Genomic DNA, 25,625 nt, shown 5'->3' on the forward strand with positions numbered 1-25,625 from the left:
GGTCGAGGAATAAATAGATTGTTTGGCAAGACCCGATCACTGTTCATTGTGAATGGTTAAGCTATGATTGAGATATCCAATGTTAACTGATAAAAAAAATGTGCCGTACAGTAGTGAAGTAGTGTGTGTGTAAAACATATTTGATTGCTCTAACGCATATGAATTCTCGACCGATTTCTACTTTTATTTATTTTGAAAAGTAAAGCTTATCTAATTATAAATCCCCTACGCGTACAATTCTCTCCCGAACTCTAGGATTAAGTGACGAAAGGGCGGAAACTAAAAGTACACTTATCATAGAGCGACCTGAGTATTTTTCAAGAAAACAGAAAAAAAAAAAAAAAATATTGTCCGTCTGCGAAGTTTCACCAAGAAGACCCAGAAATAGACTTGTAAGTCTGTAACTTATAGTAAAGATGGCAGAACCCCAACGTGGTTCCGCACAAATATATTTTTGTTATGTAATTATTGTGTTAACATCAAATTCAGTTGACGACTGAGATATAATACAGATGTTGATGGAAGGGCCAACTGGGGAAGCTACAGAGGCTGATTATCCAGGGTCATCTTACTTATCCTGTAACTGTTAAGATACATGACATTCTCTGTTTATTGCATTAAAAAAGGCGTCCGTTAATGTAAGTACAAGGATTAGATTCCAAAAACAAAAACAAAAACATGAGGGTTACCAACAGCATTATTTATTAATAAGCAGCCATTGTAAAGTTAGAGATAGTGGGTATGTTGAAGCTTGCGTTGTTTAATATTCTGAGAATTTATTTATGAGAGATATACTTTGGTGTTAATTGTATCCAAGGAAAACTGTTAACCTGCTAGCTAGTGGTCAGTTGAGTTTCTCTTAGACGCATAAATATCTCTCTGATTTGATCGATTTCAGATCATTACCAGACAACAGCGCCACCATGCGTACAATATCAGAACAATGTCCAAAAATCCTGTTTAAACACTCGGATCTCTCTGGTTTTTTCAATCAATTTTTTTTCTTTTTTTTTCTTTTTTTTTTTGGGGGGGGGGGGGGGGGGGGGGGATAATTGCCCCTATGGTACCTCTACGAATGATGACATCACAGACAGCAGATAACCAATCACTGCGTGTAAATAATGCTAGCGAGCCAATCAAAGTAGACAGACTATTTATATCCATGTGGAATCCCCACAATATGGCTGTTACAGCCACAAATTATAATGCTACCATCCTTGGATTGTAGCAATAATTTGTTTAATGATAAAACTACTGAGATGTAATAATTAAAAGTGTATAACATAATCACTTTAATTGGTTTGAAGCAAGTTGGTGCTTGTCTGATAGCGGACCTACCCGCGCGGGGAGAAGTCATATAGTGTACAAATGTGTTTTACATATTCAACAAGACAATTAAACAATTAATTTTTATTTGATAATTAAGATTATAATCCTGACGAATCTTCTTTGATTATAAATCCAAATGGCCAAATGAAATACACTTTAGAGTTTTTTCACTCCTTACAAATTTTTAAACGCCTTTGGTGCAAAATTGAAAATTTAACAAATATCATTAAAAGTAATACTTTAAGTCTAACAATATTAAAGTAAAGGTGCAAAGCATAAGGTATTAATGAATGTTTTCTAATTTTTAAGCCAGTGGAAATTATAATGAGATTTTGTCTACATGGCAATAGTTAAGTAAAGCATGTATGTATATAAAAAAAAAATATCTTTAAATCATATAAACGAACTTTTCTCTGTTAGAAATAGCGTTTTATGACATTTTTACCAGTGAAACATCGAGAATTATTCATTCTGTAAAAGTGATATTTTTACAAACGACAATGGGGAAAATTAAGATTTGCATATAGCCCTCCGTCATGTTATATGACGTCATAATGTAAGATACATGTAGAATACATAACCTCACGATTTGGCGTACATTTGTGAGTCGTTTACGGGGGCCGCAATTAATTTTGAGAGAGATTGAGCTGCCTCGGTATATTTTGCTACAAAATGTAATAAACAGAATATCCAATACTAATTTCAGTGCTAATATTTTTATGTTTTTCAGCAACTCGTGTGGCTATATTTTTCACTATTGCTTCGCACTCGTGAAAAATTTCAAAATACTAGCCCGAATCGTGAAAAAAATTTGGTATTACTGAAGACTGATATCCTCTATACATTAACTCTGATAAGCGCAATTACATTTATAAGCAAAGCTTTCAGTGTAAAAAAAAAAAAACACCCACTAAAATAAGATAACCACTAAAACGAGTAAGTCTACAGTATATATATATATATATATATACTCAGCATATGTACTAATTATTGTTTATCACAGACGACGTGAGGCTCTGTAACCGTCGTATCCACTATGGGATACACGTCTTTTGTCCCTATTATCATAACACTTATCAGAGCACGTGAGCCTTTGTTGTATTTGGAGCAGATGGGCTTTTTACGATGGCACTTGACCCTCTCCGCAAAATCACAACGAACCTTGTCTGAGAAGTAAGATACAAACAATATATGGAGGATCTGCTAAACGTGATATACCAAATATTCCTCGCCCAGCTTCCAAAATCAAATTCATCTTGAAGGCTGACATTTATCAACTTAAATACGTCGCTCAACATATTAGACTCCATGCGTCTGTCTGCGTTATGCAAAAACGTAGGATAGTGAACCGCCGCCGCATTGACCGTTTAGCTTTTAATACATGAACTAACATTTGTAAATGTACACTTCTATAAAACATTATTTACACTCATTTATCAATAAATGATTAATCGTTGAACCGTTGAATGAGAAATGACTGATAAAAATGTACATACGTCAAAACGTGGATGGCATATTGGGTGATCTACTTCGCTTAGTTTGATTTATTTTGTTTAACGTCCTATTAACAGCCAGGGTCATTTAAGGACGTGCCTGGTTTTGGAGGTGGAGGAAAGCCGGAGTACCCGGAAAAAAACCCACTGGCCTACGGTCAGTACCTGACAACTGACCCACTAGGGTTTCGATCACGCGACCCAGAGGTGGAGGGCTAGTGATGAAGTGTCGGGACATCTTAACAACTCGGCCACCGCGACCCCAAACACAGCAACTTTATGGCCTAATTTTTTGTTATAGAAACTCGGTAGTATTATATGGAAAAGAAAAAAAATGTTTTTTTTTTTTATCATATCAACTGAGGTTTACAACAGTAGCTTGCACGTGCATAAATACGCTGATCAAATAATAGTTTCGGAGTTTACGCACGAGCCAGATGTCCTTAGTTTTCGACAAGTTGCTAAAGTGTGAGCTCTTATCATGGTTCACATAGGCAAAATAAACATGCTTTAGCTTCTTAAGAAAAAAGTGCAAATTTGAGAGACCGATAGGTAAATATTTAAGATGTCCTGTCTACCAATAAAAAAAAAGAAAAAATAATTTTTGAAGTTTTGAAAATGTTGCCTCCATACAGTACATGAATATGAGGCCCTGCCTCGCGTAGATAAATGTCCATGTGATAGTTGTCTCACCCAAAACAAATAATGAAAGATCTTATCAAAACATTCGTTTATCCGGAGATTTTCAGACGAGACGGCCCGGATGTTAGTTTGTACTGTTACACATGGACCACCGTACGTGCACAAATACTGACCCTATTGTGTAAGGTTAAGAAAAAGGGAAATTTATCCATCGCACTGACATGTTGCGATTAAGTAAAAAGAAACAGTATATGCCATCTATATTGAAAAATAAGATGGTGAGAAATTCAAAATGGAGACTAAAACAGGAGGGTGTACTCTGTTCCATTGGGTTTCACGATAACTTTCTGTTTCGTTTACCAGTTAAATTTCAGAGTAATGTAAATGAATTGTTATTTCTTTTGGCGAAATAAAAACTGAAAACTGGTATACTAACCATGATATCCATAACTTGAATAGGGTTACTATATTGAATCGTATGGCGACAATGCACCTGCTTGCTGTATTGTAAAACAAGTACTTGGTTTTCACTGAAATCTTCATTATGTTATTTTAGCGGGAGAAAATTTTTATTTTATCGAGATTATGACGATTAAATATCCAAGGATAAAGGGTTTTAAGTTACTGTATTGTTCGCAGGGTTAATAGCTCGCGGTTTTCCCAGTCGGCACTGATTTACGGGTATTTAATTTCGCAAAACACCGCCTTGTAAACATTCTACAATCAGCAGATGAGATATTTATCAAATGACCCCGAAATTAAATATCCCGCGAATTTTACCAACCGTACAGTATTGATGTAACACCCAAGTTACCTTCACCTTTTCACATTCAGAACTCTTGGAACTCGCTGGAAATGTATCATCTTATCATACATCATTACTAAACGTCATAAAGCAAGATGTTCCCTTGGAAAATAGGAATGATAAAGCATTGATTTCTCTATGAAAGAAATTATTATGAATTTATTAAAACAGATTCTTCATTCATCGCATCACAAAGGTCATTGCATCACATAGGTCATCACAAAGGTCATCACATCACAAAGGTCATCATGGAGGTCATTACATCACAAAGGTCATCACAAAGGTTATCACATCACAAAGGTCATCACAAAGGTCATCACATAACATGGGTCATCACAAAAGTCATCATACCACAAAGGTCACCATGAAGGTCATTGCATAACAAAAGTCATCACAAAGGTAATTAGATCACAAAGGTCATTACAAAGGTCATTAAATCACAACTGGCATCACAAAGATCATTACATAAAAAATGTCATCACAAAGATCATCACATCAAAAATGTCATCACAAAGGTCATCACAAAGATCATCACAAAGGTCATCTCAAAGGTCATCAAAAGGCTAAAAGCTCCTTCACCCTCTTAACACCATTCTGTGAGAAGGGAAGGAAAATCAGCTAAAATCGGTGGAATTATATAGGTTTTCTTATCACATATCTTTATCAATAGAGTTTATTTTATATTGGATAAATATCCTCACGTATTTTCTGACCTGATATCACTATGCATAAGACAGTGATTCTCGTGTTATTGAGTTGAACATTGAGAGAAGGAAACTGATACTTAGCAGATAATGACGCTCTTTATCGCGTACGAGGAAATCCGAATTCCCAAAAGAAAATACAAGGTTTCTAACAAGCTTTTATAATGAATCCCCCATCTTGGAAGATGTTGGCTGATTAAATCAATATATGTTACAGATGCGTCCTTCCGGAAACTCAAGTCTCTTTAAAATAGTCGGCGCCATTTTGATTTTTAATCTATAGGTACACATGATTTCCTACGTCGAGTCTGTGTATTCGGTCATTTCCACACACCATCCTCAGTGCAGTTTATATGTACATAGTGCCAGCTTGTTTTCAGGAGATATGCACCCTAGAGCTAACGAAATGATATCACTCTCGACGATATTAAACACAATATGGATTTGTTTTTATTATTAGAGTGATTATGAAAGCGAAAACTTCAATTGTCCTTTTATATATATTCTACTGATATTTCTGTATTTAAAATATGCACGAAAACAATAAAAAACGGCTAAAATAATTATATTGATAAACTTTTTAAAAGCACATTTTCTTTTTTTTTTTTTTTTTTTATCGTCAAATCTACTTTTATTATTTTATTTCAGTTTACCTTTCAAAAAAAAAAAAAAAATGCGGGATTGATTCAAAACATTATCACATTGTTTGCAGAGTGTTGCAAGGTTAAATATTTTTATCAAAAGTCAATACATTTTACTGTTACTATACAGCGGGCAATATTACTGTTACTATACAGCTGACAATATAACCGTTACTATACAGCTGACAATATAACAATTACTATACAGCTGACAATATCACTGTTACTATACAGCTGACAATGTTACTGTTACTATACAGCTGACAATATTACTGTTACTATACAGCTGACAATATTACTGTTACTATACAACTGACAATGTCACTGTTACTATACAACTGACAATACCACTGTTACTATACAGCTGACAATGTTACTGTTACTATACAGCTGACAATATCACTGTTACTATACAGCTGACAATATTACTGTTACTATACACCTGACAATACCACTGTTACTATACAGCTGACAATACCACTGTTACTATACAACTGACAATGTTACTGTTACTATACAGCTGACAATATTACTGTTACTATACAGCTGACAATACCACTGTTACTATACAGCTGACAATATTACTGTTACTATACAGCTGACAATATTACTGTTACTATACAGCTGACAATATTACTGTAACTATACAGCTGACAATATTACTGTTACTATACAGCTGACAATATTACTGTAACTATACAGCTGACAATATTACTGTTACTATACAGCTGACAATATTACTGTTACTATACAGCTGACAATATCACTGTTACTATACAGCTTACAATACCACTGTTACTATACAGCTGACAATGTTACTGTTACTATACAGCTGACAATATCACTGTTACTTTACAGCTGACAATACCACTGTTACTATACAGCTGACAATATTATACTGTTACTATACAGCTGACAATATTACTGTTACTATACAGCTTACAATACCACTGTTACTATACAGCTGACAATACCACTGTTACTATACAGCTGACAATATCACTGTTACTATACAGCTTACAATAGCACTGTTACTATACAGCTGACAATACCACTGTTACTATACAGCTGACAATATTACTGTTACTATACAACTGACAATATCACTGTTACTATACAGCTGACAATACCACTGTTACTATACACCTGACAATGTTACTGTTACTATACAGCTGACAATATTACTGTTACTATACAGCTGACAATACCACTGTTACTATACAGCTGACAATATTACTGTTACTATACAGCTGACAATGTTACTGTTACTATACAGCTGACAATATCACTGTTACTATACAGCTGGCAATGTTACTGTTACTATACAGCTGACAATATTACTGTTACTATACAGCTGACAATACCACTGTTACTATTCAGCTGACAATATTACTGTTACTGTACAGCTGACAATACCACTGTTACTATTCAGCTGACAATACCACTGTTACTATTCAACTGACAATATTACAGTTACTATACAGCTGACAATACCACTGTTACTATTCAGCTGACAATACCACTGTTACTATTCAACTGACAATATTACTGTTACTATACAGCTGACAATATTACTGTTACTATATAGCTGACAATATTACTGTTACTATACAGCTGACAATATCACTGTTACTATACAGCTGACAATATAACTGTTACTATACAGCTGACAATATTACTGTTACTATACAGCTGACAATATAACTGTTACTATACAGCTGACAATACCACCGTTACTATACAGCTGACAATATAACTGTTACTATACAGCTGACAATATTACTGTTACTATACAGCTGACAATACCACTGTTACTATACAGCTGACAATATAACTGTCACTATACAGCTGACAATATGACTGTTACTATACAGCTGACAATATGACTGTTACTATACAGCTGACAATATTACTGTTACTATACAGCTGACAATACCTCTGTTACTATACAGCTGACAATATGACTGTTACTATACAGCTGACAATATTACTGTTACTATACAGCTGACAATACCTCTGTTACTATACAGCTAGCAATATCACTGTTACTATACAGCTGACAATATAACTGTTACTATACAGCTGACAATATAACTGTTACTATACAGCTGAAAATATCACTGTTACTATACAGCTGACAATACCACTGTTACTATACAGCTAACAATATAACTGTTACTATACAGCTGACAATATAACTGTCACTATACAGCTGACAATATGACTGTTACTATACAGCTGACAATATGACTGTTACTATACAGCTGACAATATTACTGTTACTATACAGCTGACAATACCTCTGTTACTATACAGCTGACAATATGACTGTTACTATACAGCTGACAATATTACTGTTACTATACAGCTGACAATACCTCTGTTACTATACAGCTAGCAATATCTCTGTTACTATACAGCTGACAATATAACTGTTACTATACAGCTGACAATATAACTGTTACTATACAGCTGAAAATATCACTGTTACTATACAGCTGACAATATTACTGTTACTATACAGCTGACAATCCTTTTGTTCCTAGATATAGAAACAGGTTTTTCACGGCGAACAAAGTCTGATTAAAAAAATATGAAAAAGATGTCTTCCTGTATAGATACATGTCACTGTGTAACGTATATTTGTGTCTTTTTCACACCAAATAGATAAAAAATAAATGCACCCATGATATTTTAAAGTGCTTAGGTGTTCTACTGTTTATACTGAAATGTCTCTGACAAAGAGGCACATCCCTCTACATGCCATCGAGCAAGTCTGCGTTTCCTCGTTTCCGTGTCATTAAATTGATATTAGCAAGGTAAGACTGAAAAACTGCTTCGTTTATACGCTTGAATCGAACGTTAAAATATGCTTTATAAGAAACAACAGTAATTTGAAAGACGTCAAATGATTACTGCTATTTCACCGCTGTCTATTTGTGTATCTAGAAAGTTAATGCATGACAAAAACTAGACATTGTTCGTAAATCTGAAATCTTCGAAAGAGAAATATGAATGTAAACAAATGACAAAAAATCAAGCCTAACAATTCTGAGAATTGGGTCTGTATTCCATCGTAAACGATCACTCAAAGCTGGGGAGATGTAATCATTAAAATTCTTACACGGGGTTGCTTTTTCCTCATTCCATTTTTTTTTCATTGCAATTAAGAATGCCTTGAATTGATAATTACACATTGAAGAGGTGTTTTTAGTGCCAGTTCGCGCTTTTGTGTCTGAGGAATGATACTTTCTCATTTGTAAGGCCTATCGTGATAAGAAACAGGATAAACAGTTTCAAATAGAGCTACACACAACCTGCATTTGTTATCACAAGTTTTTACGAAATGATAAAATATCTAGTCACACGTTTCAAGTGGTTAATTTCTTAAAAATTCTCTACCATTCAGAGGTATTCCATTTAATCCTTTGCCCTAATTGCTCCCGATAGCATACGTCAGGCCTTCCTTGTATGTTGTTCTTTTATAGGGAGATCCTGCCTCAAAATGACTCTGGCTGTTAACGGGGCTATAAACCCAGCAAACAAACAAATAAACAAACAAACAAACAATGGATTTCTGGCATAATGGCCGGGATTTATAAGTATAGTTTTGGTTCGATTCAAGTCAATTTGTGAAAAAAATACAGCACGTACTGGCTCGTACTCACTAGCTAATTAAAAAGCCTGTCTCGTGAGATAAGAAAGAAAAGAGTGCACGTGTATTATATATACAAGTGTTAAATACGGCCAGTCAGTGTCAAAGCATGCTATCTTAGCTGATTTTCCCCAGTCCGTTCGGAATAATATGTTTAAGGTAATACGTATTTCACTGTCTTTCAATAAATTAATACATCTTTCAGCAACAAATATATTTCTTCTTTCATGGAAAAGGATAATGCTACATTTATATTGTACGTTGGAATATCCCTCGAGGTAAGAATTTAGCCGACTTATCTTCATTTTAACACATATTGGCTGCGTCCCCACTACTAGAGTTCGGATGGTCGGGTTGCACAGTGGCAACACAATTGCCTCTCAATAAGGCGGTCGGGGTTCGATTCCCCGATCGGACGTGAAAAGGTAAGGCCACCTGCCCGACCACGTGAGTTTTCCCCCAGGTACTCCGGTTTCCTCCCATAGTAAGACTCCCCGCGCACTTCCAACCGGGCCTACAAGCGTGACTAATATCAATTGATAAATCTTGTTTCGCAAATGTTGTAAAATAAATAAAGATATATTTGTACCATAGTTCTGCTATGTGCAAGCTCTCTGCTGTCTATACAGGTGTAGCAGTCTATTTACACTGCTACACAGGTAAATGCATATTAATGTGACGGAATTTTCTCATGATACAATGTATTATTACCATCGTGTTATTTATTTAAACATATTTCCTGTTCGATAGTTTGTTCAAAACCGTCATTTTAATACAGACTGATAGAGTCGTGGATTATCACGCCGCAGACCCATTTTGCCCCTTTTAATTTAACTCTAGCGGTATACTATATAGCTAGCTATGTCTCCCATACGTGTAACGACCGTAACGAACTCGCCCAAGGAAGGCTGCAGATGTCGCCACGACTGACCTATCATCAAAACATGGACACCGATCTGGTGGATCGGGGAGTGTTTACAATCAATAACGGGTGTTGCATCTACTAATATTCTTAATCAACGAGACATTTAAACGTCCTTTCATGACTTGTGACCGACCGTTACATGTAACCCGTGAGATTTCCCCGCTAACAATACACCAGATTATGTTTTAAATCTCAAATAATTCAACGTGTATTTTTCTTCTCAAACCGGGTTCTTTTGATGGAGTGCTTTTAAGAAAATATGATCTTTCGATTAGACAATGCAGACCCTTAGTTTTAAATCGCCTATGAAGATTCACATACCTCTACGGCATGTATTTGTTTCTCTACAAAAAACAAAATACCTCTTTTGATGGGTTGTATTTCTATTGTTTTGTGCTAAGACAATGTAAAAAGAAAAACAATAAAAAACTCTAGTGTCTGTTATAGGGTCCAGACATTCACATACCGATATGTATAGTATACTTTGCTTTACCGATCCCGTGCCGAGCCTACTTCAAGTCGTTGAGGAGAAGTAGAAGGGTTAGCAATCACGGTATCGTGTTCAGGAGGACAGGGGTTGGTATTATTCCGAAATAGAGATTTAATGAGACCATTTCTTTGTTTCATAGTGTCAGTTTACAATTAGAATCGCTTAGTTCCCATGCTGAATTCACACACCAATAATTTCGTTTTCCGAAATTCGAAGCGAGCATATTTAGTACAAGATAAATTTCTCACGCAAATTTAATTGCTGTATGAATTGTATTTACAGTCAAGTAATCGAGATGAAAGAGAATGATAAGAGTATGAATACTCAATTGAGAAATATTACATTTCGTTAAAGTACTGTAGTGGAGTGAATGAATGAATCAACGAAATATTTTATTTATGAACGAACGAACGAACGAACGAATGAACGAAAGAATGAATGAATGATTTCATTTGCGAACGAAAGAACGAACGAACGAATGAATGAAAGAATGAAAACTGAATGAATGAATTCATTTATGAACAAACGAACGAACGAACGAATGAATAAATTAACAAATAAATTTATGAATGAACGAATGATTGAATGAATGAACGAACGAATGAACGAATACGTAAGTCAATGAATGCATGAAACAATATGAAGGATGTCATAATGTAGTAAATAATTAAATCTAAATTATTAAATACCTTTCATACAGTTAATTAGCATCCTGATCAATTGTTTACAGACAACACCATACACTGGTGTAGATACAGTATATACATCAGTGTTCAGTTAAGTCACAGAAATATGCTTCCAACATCTGCCTATTGAGACAATGAAATTGCAAACGTTCTAATTAATCGCCAAATGCGATCATGCCGCTAGATACAGTGAATTATATCTCTCTTTCTAGTGCGTCGAATTAAAAATTTTCAGTTCCGAAGCATAATTTCCTTACTTCTGATTTACTAGTTATTTTTACGCCACAGTCAAAACAGTTTCTGGTGGTGATTATGACAAATATGAGTTTTTTAAGTTGGTAGTGACACTGTAAATTAAATTTGGTATGATTTATTTGACATTGTAGTTGAATATAAGACATATGACCTTATTTAGGTTTTATTGTCTCATTTGCTGTATGTCTTCATATAATTAACATCTTAGACAAAGATTACAATTTTTTTTCATAATCAGTGCTAATGATGAGTCGAAATGAACGAAATATATCTTTATGAATATTTAGTTTGACTTACATATTGGCATTACTAGATTGCTTACATTTATATGAATAAATAATGTTGGAGACTCACGGCAAAATACGCAGAGGATAAGAACAAGTTTTCAGACAGTTCTATATGTTTCAAATAATGTCATGTCGTCAAAATGGGAACCGGGGTACATTTACGATTTATTTGGCTAGTACAGCTGCTTGATCATTTCTGAGAGCAAAGTGACCGTCAAAGAAAGTTAACTTCATAGCTATGTTTAACCTAGAAAAAATTACAACTGTTCCGTTATCACAACCCTCATCATCATTTTAAGAATGTAATGTAAACCAAATTTGACCTAGATTTGTGTGACGGTTGTCGTCGATGAAGTAGAATACGCTCACCCTCCCCGAATACCTGGTATTATTCTTCTACTTTTCTAAATGTCTCCTTTCATTTTTATTTCGTTTTTTTGTTAATATTTTGCGCTTTTTTTTATTGATTTTGACTAAGAATAAGGGTTTCGTTATTATTTCGATATACTTTATTGTATTAAGAAAACTGAAATGACGTGTTATGTTATCAAGTTGTACCACAGTAACACACACAAAAGAAGTTAACAAAAGCCACTATTCAAATAAAAATCAAATCTATTACACTTAACACAAGGAGATAGAGTTATGGCCATCGAAATGGCAAGTCTGAAAAACCGAGGGGTTGATTTTCTCGAATTTTTCCGATTGCAATCGATATAACGTACTCTAGATTTGATTAAGTTTGCAAGTATTGTACAATATTCTACACCAGTTTAAGAACTGAGAAAAACCTGGGTAGTACACAGTTGAATGTATGAATCAAAGTAGACAGTCGACCTTTTATCGTAGTGAAAATATTCCCCATCGGGAATTTCTGAATTTGTAACAGATCGAGAAGACTTAATACTCTAAGGCATTCGGATATATTGATAAAATTAGATTTCAATACACCTGTCAAAATCATTTCAGTGCTATGACAAAATGGCGGCCCATTAGGGAGTAGGTTCGCCAAAAGCAATATCGCTATACACTGTGTATGTAATTGTGACGTTCCAATGTTTCTTTATTCTAGAACCATTTGAAATCACGAACTTGTCTGTTGCTCGAGATTGTTGAATTGCGATGCGTTAGTTAGAGAATTATATAAAAAGGACTGTTCAGTGTATGTTTCAGTATCTCAAATTTAAACAGTATTTTATCAAATATAACGGCATTTAAAAAAATTGAAAGCAGTATTTCTCAAATTAATCAATATATACTTGATTATAAGTATTTACTAAATCAAACAGTTTATCTCTAATTAATAAATATTTATCGATTAGAACAATATAAACCAAATTCAAACAGTACTTTATCAAATATAGCAGTATTCGCGAAATTAAAAACTACACAATTTGCATCTCAAATTAATCAATATTTACCTGGTTAAAAAGTATTTACTAAATCAAACAGTTTATCTCAAATTAATCAATTTTAACCTGATTTAAAAGTATTTTCGTAATCAAACAGTTTATCTCAAATTAATCAATATTTATCAATTAGATAGTATTTAAAACATACAATTATCCAAAAGTATGTCTAAAAGGGACACCAACGGCCAGTGTCATATCAGGACGGGTGTCTAGTTGGGCATGAACAGCCCGGATTGTCTGAGCAGCCAGGGTCATATCACAAAAGCTGTTTGTTTGTTTGTTTGTGTTTTACGGCCCGTCGACAACTAGGGTCACAAAAGCAACAAATAATACTGACATAATAACGAAACCGTAACTCTAACTTAAAATTGATTAAACAAGAGCAAAATATCAGCACTAAAAATGTAGATTTGCATATATACCCTTAAAAAAGCACAAGGAGAATAGGACCAGGTGTTCCAAAAGAGTATGCGTCTCCTGCTTCCTCGACGACACCCACGATACAAATCTAGGTCAATCTGCGTTAGTCATATACTCAAACTGAGAGCTAGGTTGTCGGCAACTGAATCACAATTTTGCCTCTAAGAACGCTATGTCAACGACATAGACTACCTTTTTGTGTTATCCCTCAGATTCGTGTCGATTTCCGTGTAAACATTAATTATACATCCATTTCACATAAGCAGAATCTGCACTATAAAATGCCCCGGAATACACAAACTGCAGAATGAAATTCCCCCGTGAGAACAAACTGTGAATCTTAGAGTGACAGTTAGGTTGGTGTACTTTAAGTGTTTAAATCATCTTTGCTTGTTTACATTAATATCTTAATTCCGTGTAATTTTCCATACACACTTGGTATTGAATAACCTCGGTGTTTGGGCTGGTTTCGTATCGATAATGATCGTTTCCTCAATATCTGACCCACATAGGGAAAAGGTGACGATTCTCCGTACATCCATATGCTAGTTTTAACTATAAACTGTAAATTGTATAAAGTCTCGTGCATACGCGCGTGTATATGTAGTAAAATATACACACAAGTATGCGGCGATAGGTGCTAACCCATATATCACGTATGTGACATAGATGTATGATGTTCATTGCTGTCAACGATCAAATGCTGATGAACTGCAAAATGTGTTATACCAAACTATAATATACATATTTACAATGTAGCTTTGTTTTATGAACAATTTAAACCGTTATAGCTTTATAGCTGAAACAGATGCTATCATTTTACAAGAATGTGGAAATTATAGTAGAACGGAGGGAAAAAAAGATATATATATATATTGAGAAATGGAACGAGCAATATTTCCTGAGAATTTTGACGCCAATCTAGGCGTGGGAGTTAAACACTAGCGGTAGCATTTTGATGGGCGCATTCAGAATTCGTGCATTTTATACAAGATATCGCAAGTTTACATGTGAGTCTAGATTTAACTATGAGTGTTTATCGATGGTAAATGATGTCTGTGTGGGGTAATAGTTCAAAACAATTCTCTTACCTGTACTGCAAATGTGATCACGAGTGTCAGACCAGCTAATGTCCTTCCCATCATCTGCGGAGTATAAAACACGTGTTTTCGTATTTAATCCGACATCTTAGTAAGACCTGTTTCACCACTCGATAACCGATAGACAAATACTCTGTGTCAAGTACCGCCTTAAAGTATACATCGACAGTCACGTGACTCCAAGTTTTCTGTTTTAAACATTGGGATACTTTCATTCATCATGCGCTGCTCAATAAATGATTATCACATGGAGAGGGGGGTCTCGGCGCACGCGGCTGGAGTATTAAATTTGGATTACACATGATCCGCCTCTACCACCTATAAGAACGCTAGGCGAACGGTTACGGTCTAACACACTCTGACATATCGCCCGATAATCATGTTCAGGGATAAGATTTGCTGGTGACAATTAAGTAATTACAGACAGGATTCGGCGAGGAGGGGAGGTTTAAATTCTCTATCGTGTAAACAATGACATCTATTATGAATTAGGCCATGATAACTTAACCCACTGCTCTGGAAAGGGGCGAAGGAAGCTAGACTATAGTTGTATTAAACAACCGCCTACTTCACAGTCATTTAAGGTTTTGTTAGTCAAACCCTTGTGAGCGTACACATTAATGTTATAAAACTAGCTCGTCGAAGATTGCGAATATGTCTTGAATCGACATTTCATTTTACAATTGTTACATCTCGACATAAAACATCTAACTTTTACTATTTCAAAATAAATCAGATTTTCTTCTTTCTTGTGAAAAGTCATTTGTTTAAATGTCTTCTATATGGACTTTGAAAGCGTGTAATTACGTCACCGAGAAGTTTCGAGTGTTATGTATCTATTATTAAGCCAATTTGATGTTAAGGTCTTTAAGATTATCTCGAGGTGACCAGGCGCGAAGCAATAGTCACTTAAGTCCTCGGAAAACAAGTGGTCCCCTCCAAACGACACTTGTAATAAGGACGGAACATGTCTGGAACAAACCTCACATTAAGTGCCCCGGCTGTTGTCTCACATCAAGTACCCGGCTGTCGTCTCACGTCAAGCGCCCGGCTGTTGTCTCGCATCAAGTACCCGGCTGTTGTCTCGCGTCAAGCGCCCGGCTGTTGTCTCACATCGAGTACCCGGCTGTTGTCTCGCTTCAAGCGCCCGGCTGTTGTCTCGCATCAAGTACCCGGCTGTTGTCTCGCGTCAAGCGCCCGGCTGTTGTCTCGCATCAAGTACCCGGCTGTTGTCTCACATCGAGTACCCGTCTGTTGTCTCGCTTCAAGCGCCCGGCTGTTGTCTCACATCGAGTACCCGGCTGTTGTCTCACATCGAGTACCCGGCTGTTGTCTCGCATCAAGTACCCGGCTGTTGTCTCGCGTCAAGCGCCCGGCTGTTGTCTCGCATCAAGTACCCGGCTGTTGTCTCACATCAAGTACCCGGCTGTTGTCTCACATCGAGTACCCGGCTGTTGTCTCACATCGAGTACCCGGCTGTTGTCTCACATCAAGTTCCCGGCTGTTGTCTCGCTTCAAGCGCCCGGCTGTTGTCTCATAATAATTACCAGGCTGTTGTCTCGCATCAAGTGCCCGGCTGTTGTCTCACATCAAGTGCCCGGCTGTTGTCTCGCATCAAGTACCCGGCTGTTGTCTCACATCAAGTGCCCAGCTGTTGTCTCGCATCAAGTACCCGGCTGTTGTCTCACATCAAATGCCCGGCTGTTGTCTTACATCAAGTGCCCGGCTGTTGTCTCGCATCAAGTACCCGGCTGTTGTCTCGCGTCAAGCGCACGGCTGTTGTCTCACATCAAGTACCCGGCTGTTGTCTCGCATCAAGTGCCCGGCTGTTGTCTCGCATCAAGTACCCGGCTGTTGTCTCCCGTCAAGCGCCCGGCTGTTGTCTCACATCGAGTACCCGGCTGTTGTCTCGCTTCAAGCGCCCGGCTGTTGTCTCACAATAATTACCAGGCTGTTGTCTCGCATCAAGTACCCGGCTGTTGTCTCACATCAAGTGCCCGGCTGTTGTCTCGCATCAAGTACCCGGCTGTTGTCTCACATCAAGTGCCCAGCTGTTGTCTCGCATCAAGTACCCGGCTGTTGTCTTACATCAAGTGCCCGGCTGTTGTCTCACATCAAGTGCCCGGCTGTTGTCTCGCAGTCTCGCTTTTGTATGACAAACTTACACAGGCTTGATCATCAGCCTGTCTATTGTTTTTTTAACGCACGTGTTCGCCTATTGTCTCAACGCATGCTCGTCAAGCATCGCTTACACAAATTGCTGTGTACGTCTGTCAATCACAGCGAGCGAAGTGATCTTGTGTTTGAAAAAGTTCTCACGGATAATGTCTCATTGACGAGTTATTTCTCCTAACTAACATAATTGTGTGTCTCATAGCACGTGTCTGCTCTATTTCTTATAGCACGTGTCTGCTCTATTTCTCACAGCACGTGTTAGTTAAACGTCTATTAGTGCGTAAGTTGGACATCTCACAGCACGTGCATGTTTACATGCACGCGTATCTCTTTTGTTACCACACATGTGTAAGGGCCACACCACCGTGACGACCTTTATATATACCCAAATGTATACGTATGTGATACAATAATTGCACTAAATGTAAATGTAAATAAATATTCTGAAGGTTTTATCTTTTGAATCATTTAAGGACGTGCCAGGTTGGATTGGAGATGGTTAAAAGCCGGAGTACCCTGAGAAAAACCCCCGGCCTACGGTCAGTACCTGGCGACTGCCCCACGTAGGTTTCGAACTCGCAACCCAGAGGTGGAGGGCTAGTGATAAAGTGTCGGGACACCTTAATCACTCGGCCACCGCGGCCCCGTTGGACAACTCAATGTCGAAACGGTGCATACCATGCGTTTGTTTCAAAACATTTGTTTTCAATATTGTACTTTTGCTGTCTATCGAGCACAAAGTTGCATATGCCTACCGCATTAGAGGATTATATAATCAAATGATATTTTTAAGAAACTAAAACACATACTTTTTATATACATATATGGAAATTAAAAACACCTATAACTTCGTTCCGGCCGGTGCGTTGTGAACAGCCTATAAGGTGTTTGTTGTTGCCACCTGGGAGTGGGTCATTCGAGAACTCCATTCAGGTTTTTTTCAAAGTACGTAATAGTGGTAGGGCACAAGCTTAGAAGGCATTGAATTTCATACCGGTGTGTTAATTATCGATTTCGATCAACCTCATACAATTTGCACTGCATTCCATACACAGTGCATATTTCATTACATACATATCCAACGCCATTTAGAAACGAAGTGTGCACTACAAAACGCTCTCTAGTTGGCTAATTACTACGCTTTGGGCATGAATATCGAGATCGCAAAATCATAGGGGAATCTTTTTCGTTTCCTCTGAATCTAGGAAGTTTAACGGTGATATGATTTATCGAGTGCAGATCATGTACAAATTCAAACTTAATTTCCCTCAAAGCCCCAAATTTTATCTTCGACATTAGAGATAGGAACGCTGTATAATTGAGTTGCCTAGATTCATTGATAACATGGGAAAGATTAGCCTTATCATCGTAACGATAAGCCTGACCCCAAAAACCACCTTGTCTATGCACGCGTAATTCACGCGCATTACAGGGCAAACGGCCGTGCGAGATAGCATACTATAGCAGTGTGGTTATGACGTAACTGGCACCCGGTGTTTGGACTTTTTACAAATTCTGGAAGCTTAATTAATTCGATTATTTCGTGTTTCTATTCACACTTTCAGATACACTTTTCTAACTTTCATGTTTTTAGGCAGAGGATAAAAAAATACATGAGACTGAAAAAGCATGTTGTTATCGGCTAATTTGTCAGGGCATCGACGTCAATACAAAATTTGATAGTTTCCCACAGAATATCGTGCATATTTCACAAGTATGACAGAATCTTTGTATGTTTACCATGCATTAAAAAGTGTCTGAACAAATCGGAGGAATTCAATGCGATGAATAGAATGATAGTTGGTAAGCATGGTTTCTAATATTTCATTGTATACCGGCTAATCAAACGAAAAAAAAAAAAATATATATATATGAAAAAAAAAAAAAAAAAAAATCTGCAAATAAAATAAAATGATAATCATCAAGAAAGCAAGGACATTATCTGCAATTTAACATTTTTAGAGAATCCATGAAAGAAGAATAACTTCTATTATATTGAAATAAGAAAACAAGGCATTTTTTTTCATACTAAATCCTGTTTTTTTCTGCGTTGTCGTCCACGAGAAGACTTTAAGAGACAAGCACACGGAAAACTAACACTTCCTTGTATCATAAATATATAAAGTTGGTCAGGTTTGGAAGAGGCAGTTCGTAAACTCAGCGAGAAGGTATCTGGTTATTGTTGAAACAAAGATAATGAAAACAAAGGGCAACAACTTCTTCAATAACAATCGAATCAAACTATTGAGCATTTGGTTTATTTGTTTAACGTCAGGGTCATTTAAGGACGTGCCAGGTTTGGAGGTGGAGGAAAGCCGGAGTACCCGGAAAAAACCCCATCGACTTACGGTCAGTACCAGGCAACTGCCCCACGTAGGTTTCAAACTCGCGACCCAGAGGTGGAGGGCTAGTGATAAAGTGTCAGGTATAGCTGAACCAATCGGCCACCGTGGCCCCCATATCGAGCCGGCAAATACATCTACATGTCATATTATAATGTTAACATATTTCAAAGATCGAAGACCAAGTTTTAAATACATCAACATTATTTCGACTATTTTCAAATCAAAAGTCGACCAGGAAAGCACAAATAATTAAAAAAAAACACTTTAAGATATTGGACGACAACTGAGGAATTTATCGCCGGATAAAGAATATTCCGACGGACATACAGATTAACATGTCCATAATTTAAAACTTATTAAGTATAAAGCTACGAAGAAAAAAAAGCTAACAAGATTGACAAGGCTCTTCCTTCTATCCTCTTTAGCAACGGCTGTTAGTTCTAATTAGGTTTCGTTGATTTTAAATGAAACAAATTTCTGTTTCTGTTTTTGATCACGTGTAATCTTTAATCGGACATGAATTCTATTTATTATGTGATAAAACCGTCAACGTGATAATCGTTTATCCTACAGCATACAATACGGTTCAGAGATTAAGCACATCTAAATAGCTTTGAGATATCCCCTGACAGGTTAATGTCTTAAAAAATTGCTGATTTTATTAGCTTTCATGGTGGGTCGTTAACTAGATAAATGTCAGCAGTTTGAAGTAGAGCTACATGTACATGTACCCGAGATATCTATATACGAGGAAATATTCTATTAAAATGAATTTAGGTAGGTAGGTATAGTGACAGATCAGCTTAATGTTAAGTGAACTCTAATCACTGGTGTTTAAATTTTATATCAACGCAGACAAAAAATTAAAATTAAAATGATGTTAAGTGAAAACGTCTGCACCAACAAAAACGATAACGAGAAATGGAAGAAATGGAATAAAGAAAAGAATGTACAATAAAAATTGTAGTCTGCACATACGAATAAAACATTATCAGGAGAAGCGAAATCAGTGTTCAGACAAGTTTCATCTGTGAAAAAAAATCTGTGCTAACAGGTCAACGCCCTTATTATACGCCCCCGTAAGCATGCACATTTACGAGATCGTTGATAGTCTTTAGTGCGGCCACTCGGAACTCCTCGGATGTAACTACGCAACATCACGCAGCCGAGGAGTTACGATTGTTAGTGCGGCAGTATTATACTCTGAAAATCGGACATCGAACATTTCCGGAATGCTTCCGAGAATATCCGAGGTTTCTCGACTGACGTACAGACTGACGCTCGTCGGACCCTTATGGTCATACAACTGAAAACTATGCGAAATAACACGTCACAATACCACGGCCCAAGAATGGCAAAGAGGAGGACATGATACAATGGTTTCCTGTCGTCATGGTGCGGGGGAGGGTTTACATGTCCTCAATCCAACCCCGTCTACGTCTCCGATGTCGTCATGGCTCTGAGCAGATGTTCAGTCGGGCTTGATGTGATTGGCGTTTTATAAACACAACTGCGTGTAACGTAAGCAGTGCATCAGTAACCACAAGGACACGACGCGGTGTCCTTATCTAGATCGCAAAAAACGCGTAGAAAAACAAGGACACGTTACTATCAGTTAGCACAAGGCCTCGGTGCGGCCGTTAGTATATCGCAACCATTTAGTGTTACAACTCAGGATCATTGAACTCCAAGGATATTCCCATAATGCAAAATGTCAACTGCGTACGCGAAAAGACCTTCACACCAAATTCGGCTGAGCGCTTCCAGCATAGTGATATACATTCGATATTGGTAGGGCACTCCAGCTTCTTACAAGTGAAGAATAACAGATTTTAAGATATACACATTTACATATTTTTAAATATATATAAAATGAGTTGTTATGTAATATTTAATATTGTCTAGGCCATTGAATGTTGTATTGTTTAATTGTATATTGGGACAGGGCTTTTATAAGTTGTAAAACAATTGTGCCCTATTCTTTTTTTTCAAATGACAATAAAATAAGTTTAAACTAAAAAAAAAAAAAAAAAAAAAAAGAAAAAAAAAAAAAGAAACGGGTTAGATGGAGAATGAATAAACATATTGTATATCCTGAATTCAAGAAAACAATAAGACAGCATTGTCGTGTAAACGGAATTGTAAGTCATCGATAACATGAATATAGAGGACATCTAAAAATTACTAGGGGAATAAGAACATACCAAATCATACCGTTAATTAAGATAACGAAACTATAATTCAAACTACCAATCGATAAAACAATAGTAAAATATGAACAATAAATATCGATTTTTGAGGAGACTTGAATAAGTACAAGGTGAATACGACCAGGCGTATCGGCAGGGAATGCGTCTTCTGCTTCGTCGACGTAATCCACCACATATAGTAATTTAGGGTCAAATACAGGTTAAATCACATTCTCAAAATGAGAGTTAAGCTGCACGGAACCATTAGACATAGTAACAAGCCTCGACCACGTCTACCATAACATGACCAGGCGTTCCCGAAGTGTATACGTCTTCTTGGTCTTAAAGTTCAAATCAAAATAACGGCCGTAAGTCGTAAGCGGTGAGAAAAACCCGGAACTCTCTATGGTGTTTTGTTGTTGTTGTTTTTTGTTTTATTTTGTTTTTGTTTTTTTTTTGTTAATCGGATATATCCGGAAAAAAATGTATGCGATAAACTGTATGAATATGAATGAAAATGGGAAAAATAAATCTCCTCTCGCGCGCGGACACAACTTATATATATTTTCATGCTTACACTATAGGAACGCATTTTATTGTATTCTTTGTTTTGTTTTCCAGTTTGATTCGTATCATATCCTTTGACCAACAGAAAAAAATAAAGTGTTGTTTATTGCAAAAGTAAAACTGAATAACAACTTGACAAACGTATCTACTGTTGGTGAACAGTAAACCTGTTATAATACATTATTAATGAAACATATGTCAGACTTTTCCATTTCTAGATAGTTGCATTCCTGCTCCGGGCTCCGGTACTCAAGGACTTGTTCTCATTGTCACAATTTTAATGACAAATGCCGGGTTCTGGTGGAAAAGCTACACGTTATGTTGATGAAGATTTTAGATTTATTATTGTCGACATTACGATTTTATTAGGAATCTTCGATTTCCTGTGCGATATGAAATCAGACATGTCCAATATGCTTATTGATGCTACGATCAGTCAAACTGTAACTACACACTGGTTCTCGCTTTCAGGATGTGAATAAACCCCGAATTTGACGTATATTTATCGATGGTTGTCGTCGATGGAACAGAAGACGCTAACCCTCTCGGAACGTCTAGTCTTACTTACCTTATATTTTTAAGGGTCTCTATGCAAATTTAAATTCTAAATTCTAAATTTAAATTTTAAATATTCTGCCCCAATTTTGTCGGTGTTGATATAAAATTACGGTTGAATTTTAATTTTCCCTGTTGTATTTCTATCCAGACGTCTATAGACATTAATCATATTTTACATTAAGACTTGTGGTTTTATGTATCAATCTTTTAATACATATATACTCTTAGGTAAACATCCGCGCTTAAGCCTCGCATGTATTTGTATACTCGATGCATCAATATAGCACACGTTTCGAAGTATCAACATCTGTATTCGTATTGTATGGTTCTTTAAAAGTCGAGTGAATGTTTTATATACAAATAGATACTTACCATACCACCAAAACAAATTGCGCATTACATTAATGTGTTTTCCAAGAAAGAGATGAATTTGTTTGATAACATTTATTTCATCTCCGAAGAGCTCTTATCCAATGCCACACCGTTAGGATTCCTCATACGGTCTGATAACCTTCTCGATGTTGACAGTTTGTGAGCCAAGCCACAAAGATGCTTTTTATCCACAATGATAACATATACCTTTATCTCAATAGCCTGCACTGCCAAAACTGAAAGACAACCCCGCTTTCTTTAATTAATCTTTGATATTATATCAATATTTTTTGTTTGTTTGTAGTTCTGGACACTTTTCGAAAGCTTCGGATAGATTTGAAAATATGTTTTTGCCGTCGGAAGGAGGAGATAAATAGAAGATGGCGATGACCCGATGGAGTCATCTAGTTTTTGACTGGTCTCTATCACAGACGCTGTGTAATTACTCGCCCGGGAGCGTCCGACATTGAGCATGTCGTTTTCAGGGTCTATCAATATTTTGTTGCTGTCAAGATGGAAGAATGATTATAGATATCTGTATAATGTAAAGAGGGTATATGTCATTCACCCGAGCCATAATTCTCTTTTATTTGTTATACGTAGAGTTTGAAAATGTCGGTTACTCCAGCTATCAGGAAAAACCTCCTTGTACAATCATACTGCAAGTATTCGGTAGAGACATGTCGTGGACGTATTTTTCTTTTCTTTGCTTCAGAGAAATGTCAGAGTTTGTCTGCATTCATACTCTACTAACTCAAGTGTTTCACAAAGCAGGGAAATAGAGAGACGTTATGAAGAGGGACGTTATGGAGAGGCGATATGGAAAGGGACGATAAGGAATGGGACGATATTGAGAGGGACGTTAGGGAGAATGACGTTACGGAGTTAGACGATATAGAAAGGCGATATGGAGAGAGACAATATATAGAGAGACGATATGGAGAGGGACGTTATGGAGAGGGACGATATAGAGAGGGACGTTATGGAGAGGGACGATATAGAGAGGCGATATAGAGAGAGGCAATATATAGAAACGATATAGAGAGAGACGATACGGAGAGGGACGTTATGAGAGAGGTACGATATAGAGAGGGACGTTATGGAGAGGGACGATATAGAGAGAGCGATATGGAGAGAAATGTTTTAGAGGGACGATATAGAGGGGGACGTTAAGGAGAGGGACGATATAGAGAGGGACGTTATGGAGAGGGACGTTATGGAGAGGGTACGATATAGAGAGGGACGTTTTGGAGAGGGACGATATAGAGAGGGACGTTATGGAGAGGGACGCTATAGAAAGGGACGCTATGGAGAGGGACGATATAGAGAGGGACGCTATGGAGAGGAACGATATATAGAGGCGATATGGAGAGGTACGATATAGAGAGGGACGTTATGGAGAGGGACGATATAGAGAGGCGATATGGAGAGGGACGATATAGAGAGGCGATATTGAGAGAAATGTTATAGAGGGACGATATAGAGAGGGACGTTATGGAGAGGGGCGATATAGAGAGGCGATATAGAGAGGCGATATGGAGAGGGACAATATATAGAGGGACATTATGGAGAGGGACGATATAGAGAGGGACGCTATGGAGAGGGACGTTATAGAGAGAGGCAATATATAGAAACGATATGGAGAGAAGTGTTATAGAGGGACGATATAGAGGGAGACGATAAGGAGCTAATGGATATAGAGGGACAATATGGAGAGAGACGTTATGGAGAGAGACGTTATGGAGAGACACGTTATGGAAAGAGACGTTATGGAGAGAGACGTTATGGAGAGGCGATATGGAGAGAGACGATATGGAGAGGGACGTTATGGAGAGGAGAGGCTATATGGAGAGAGACGTTATATAAAGAGAGACGATATGGAGATAGACGATATGGAGATGGAGGTTACAGAGAGAGAGAGACGTCATTAAGAGGGACGTTACATTATTGAGTAAGACTATATGAAGAGAGACGTTATTGAGAGAGACGTTCTGGAGGGAGACATTATAGAGGGAGACATTATAGAGAGAGACGTTATGGAGAGAGACTATATTGAGAGACGATAAGAGCCACGTACTTAATTAGGGACGAAATGGACAGACTGCCGTGTTCTTGTGAAAGACGAAAATGACAGACGGCCGCGTACAAATGTTTTGCACACACGTCATGCCATTTGGAAATGGCGCAGTAGACTCCACGGGCTCCGGCCACGTACCTACCAGTATACCGACCATTTATTTCATCGTCCTATTTCTTTAAGTTGCATAACATTGACGGGAGTCTTGATTCTACAACAGACATATCTTTATGTTAGACTTAGCTGCCAGACCCCACACGTGACCTCGAGTTTGACCCCGGAGGTTATTGTGGCAGATACGAGAACAGACTAGTCATTTTCATCTGTTTTAAAGGTCAAGGTCGGCACACGTTAAAGTCATTACTCCGTGCTTGATAAATAATGACGCAATCTTTTACATCACAACAACGCTTGATTGGAACGTGAAACTATACAACTTGATGGTAAGGTCGGAAGACCAGAAGTGGCGTCTTTGTACTCTGTATCTCCGGCGGTCTG

At 37.2% G+C, this 25,625-nt stretch overlaps 2 protein-coding genes across 2 annotated transcripts in view; one reads left to right on the forward strand and one right to left on the reverse strand.

The window, feature by feature from the left end:
* LOC117329752 (delta-like protein 1) overlaps positions 1-25,625 on the reverse strand; it is a 58,093-nt gene that overhangs the window by 22,131 nt on the left and 10,337 nt on the right. The window contains exon 3 of the mRNA XM_033887875.1: positions 14,836-14,889. Within this exon, the coding sequence (XP_033743766.1) occupies positions 14,836-14,889 (54 nt within the window). The remainder of the gene's footprint in view (positions 1-14,835; positions 14,890-25,625) is intronic.
* On the forward strand, positions 15,700-17,019 carry LOC117330181 (keratin-associated protein 10-6-like). Its single transcript, XM_033888404.1, has one exon. It carries the CDS (start codon positions 15,700-15,702, stop codon positions 17,017-17,019), a length of 1,320 nt encoding a protein of 439 aa, XP_033744295.1.

This window comes from Pecten maximus, chromosome 6 (assembly GCF_902652985.1).
Source record: "Pecten maximus chromosome 6, xPecMax1.1, whole genome shotgun sequence".
In the NCBI taxonomy this organism is placed as follows: domain Eukaryota; kingdom Metazoa; phylum Mollusca; class Bivalvia; order Pectinida; family Pectinidae; genus Pecten; species Pecten maximus.

Bases quoted from the DNA above. Each gene is read 5' to 3' on its own strand.
- LOC117330181 (XM_033888404.1), top strand. From the start codon at position 15,700: ATGTTAAGGTCTTTAAGATTATCTCGAGGTGACCAGGCGCGAAGCAAT.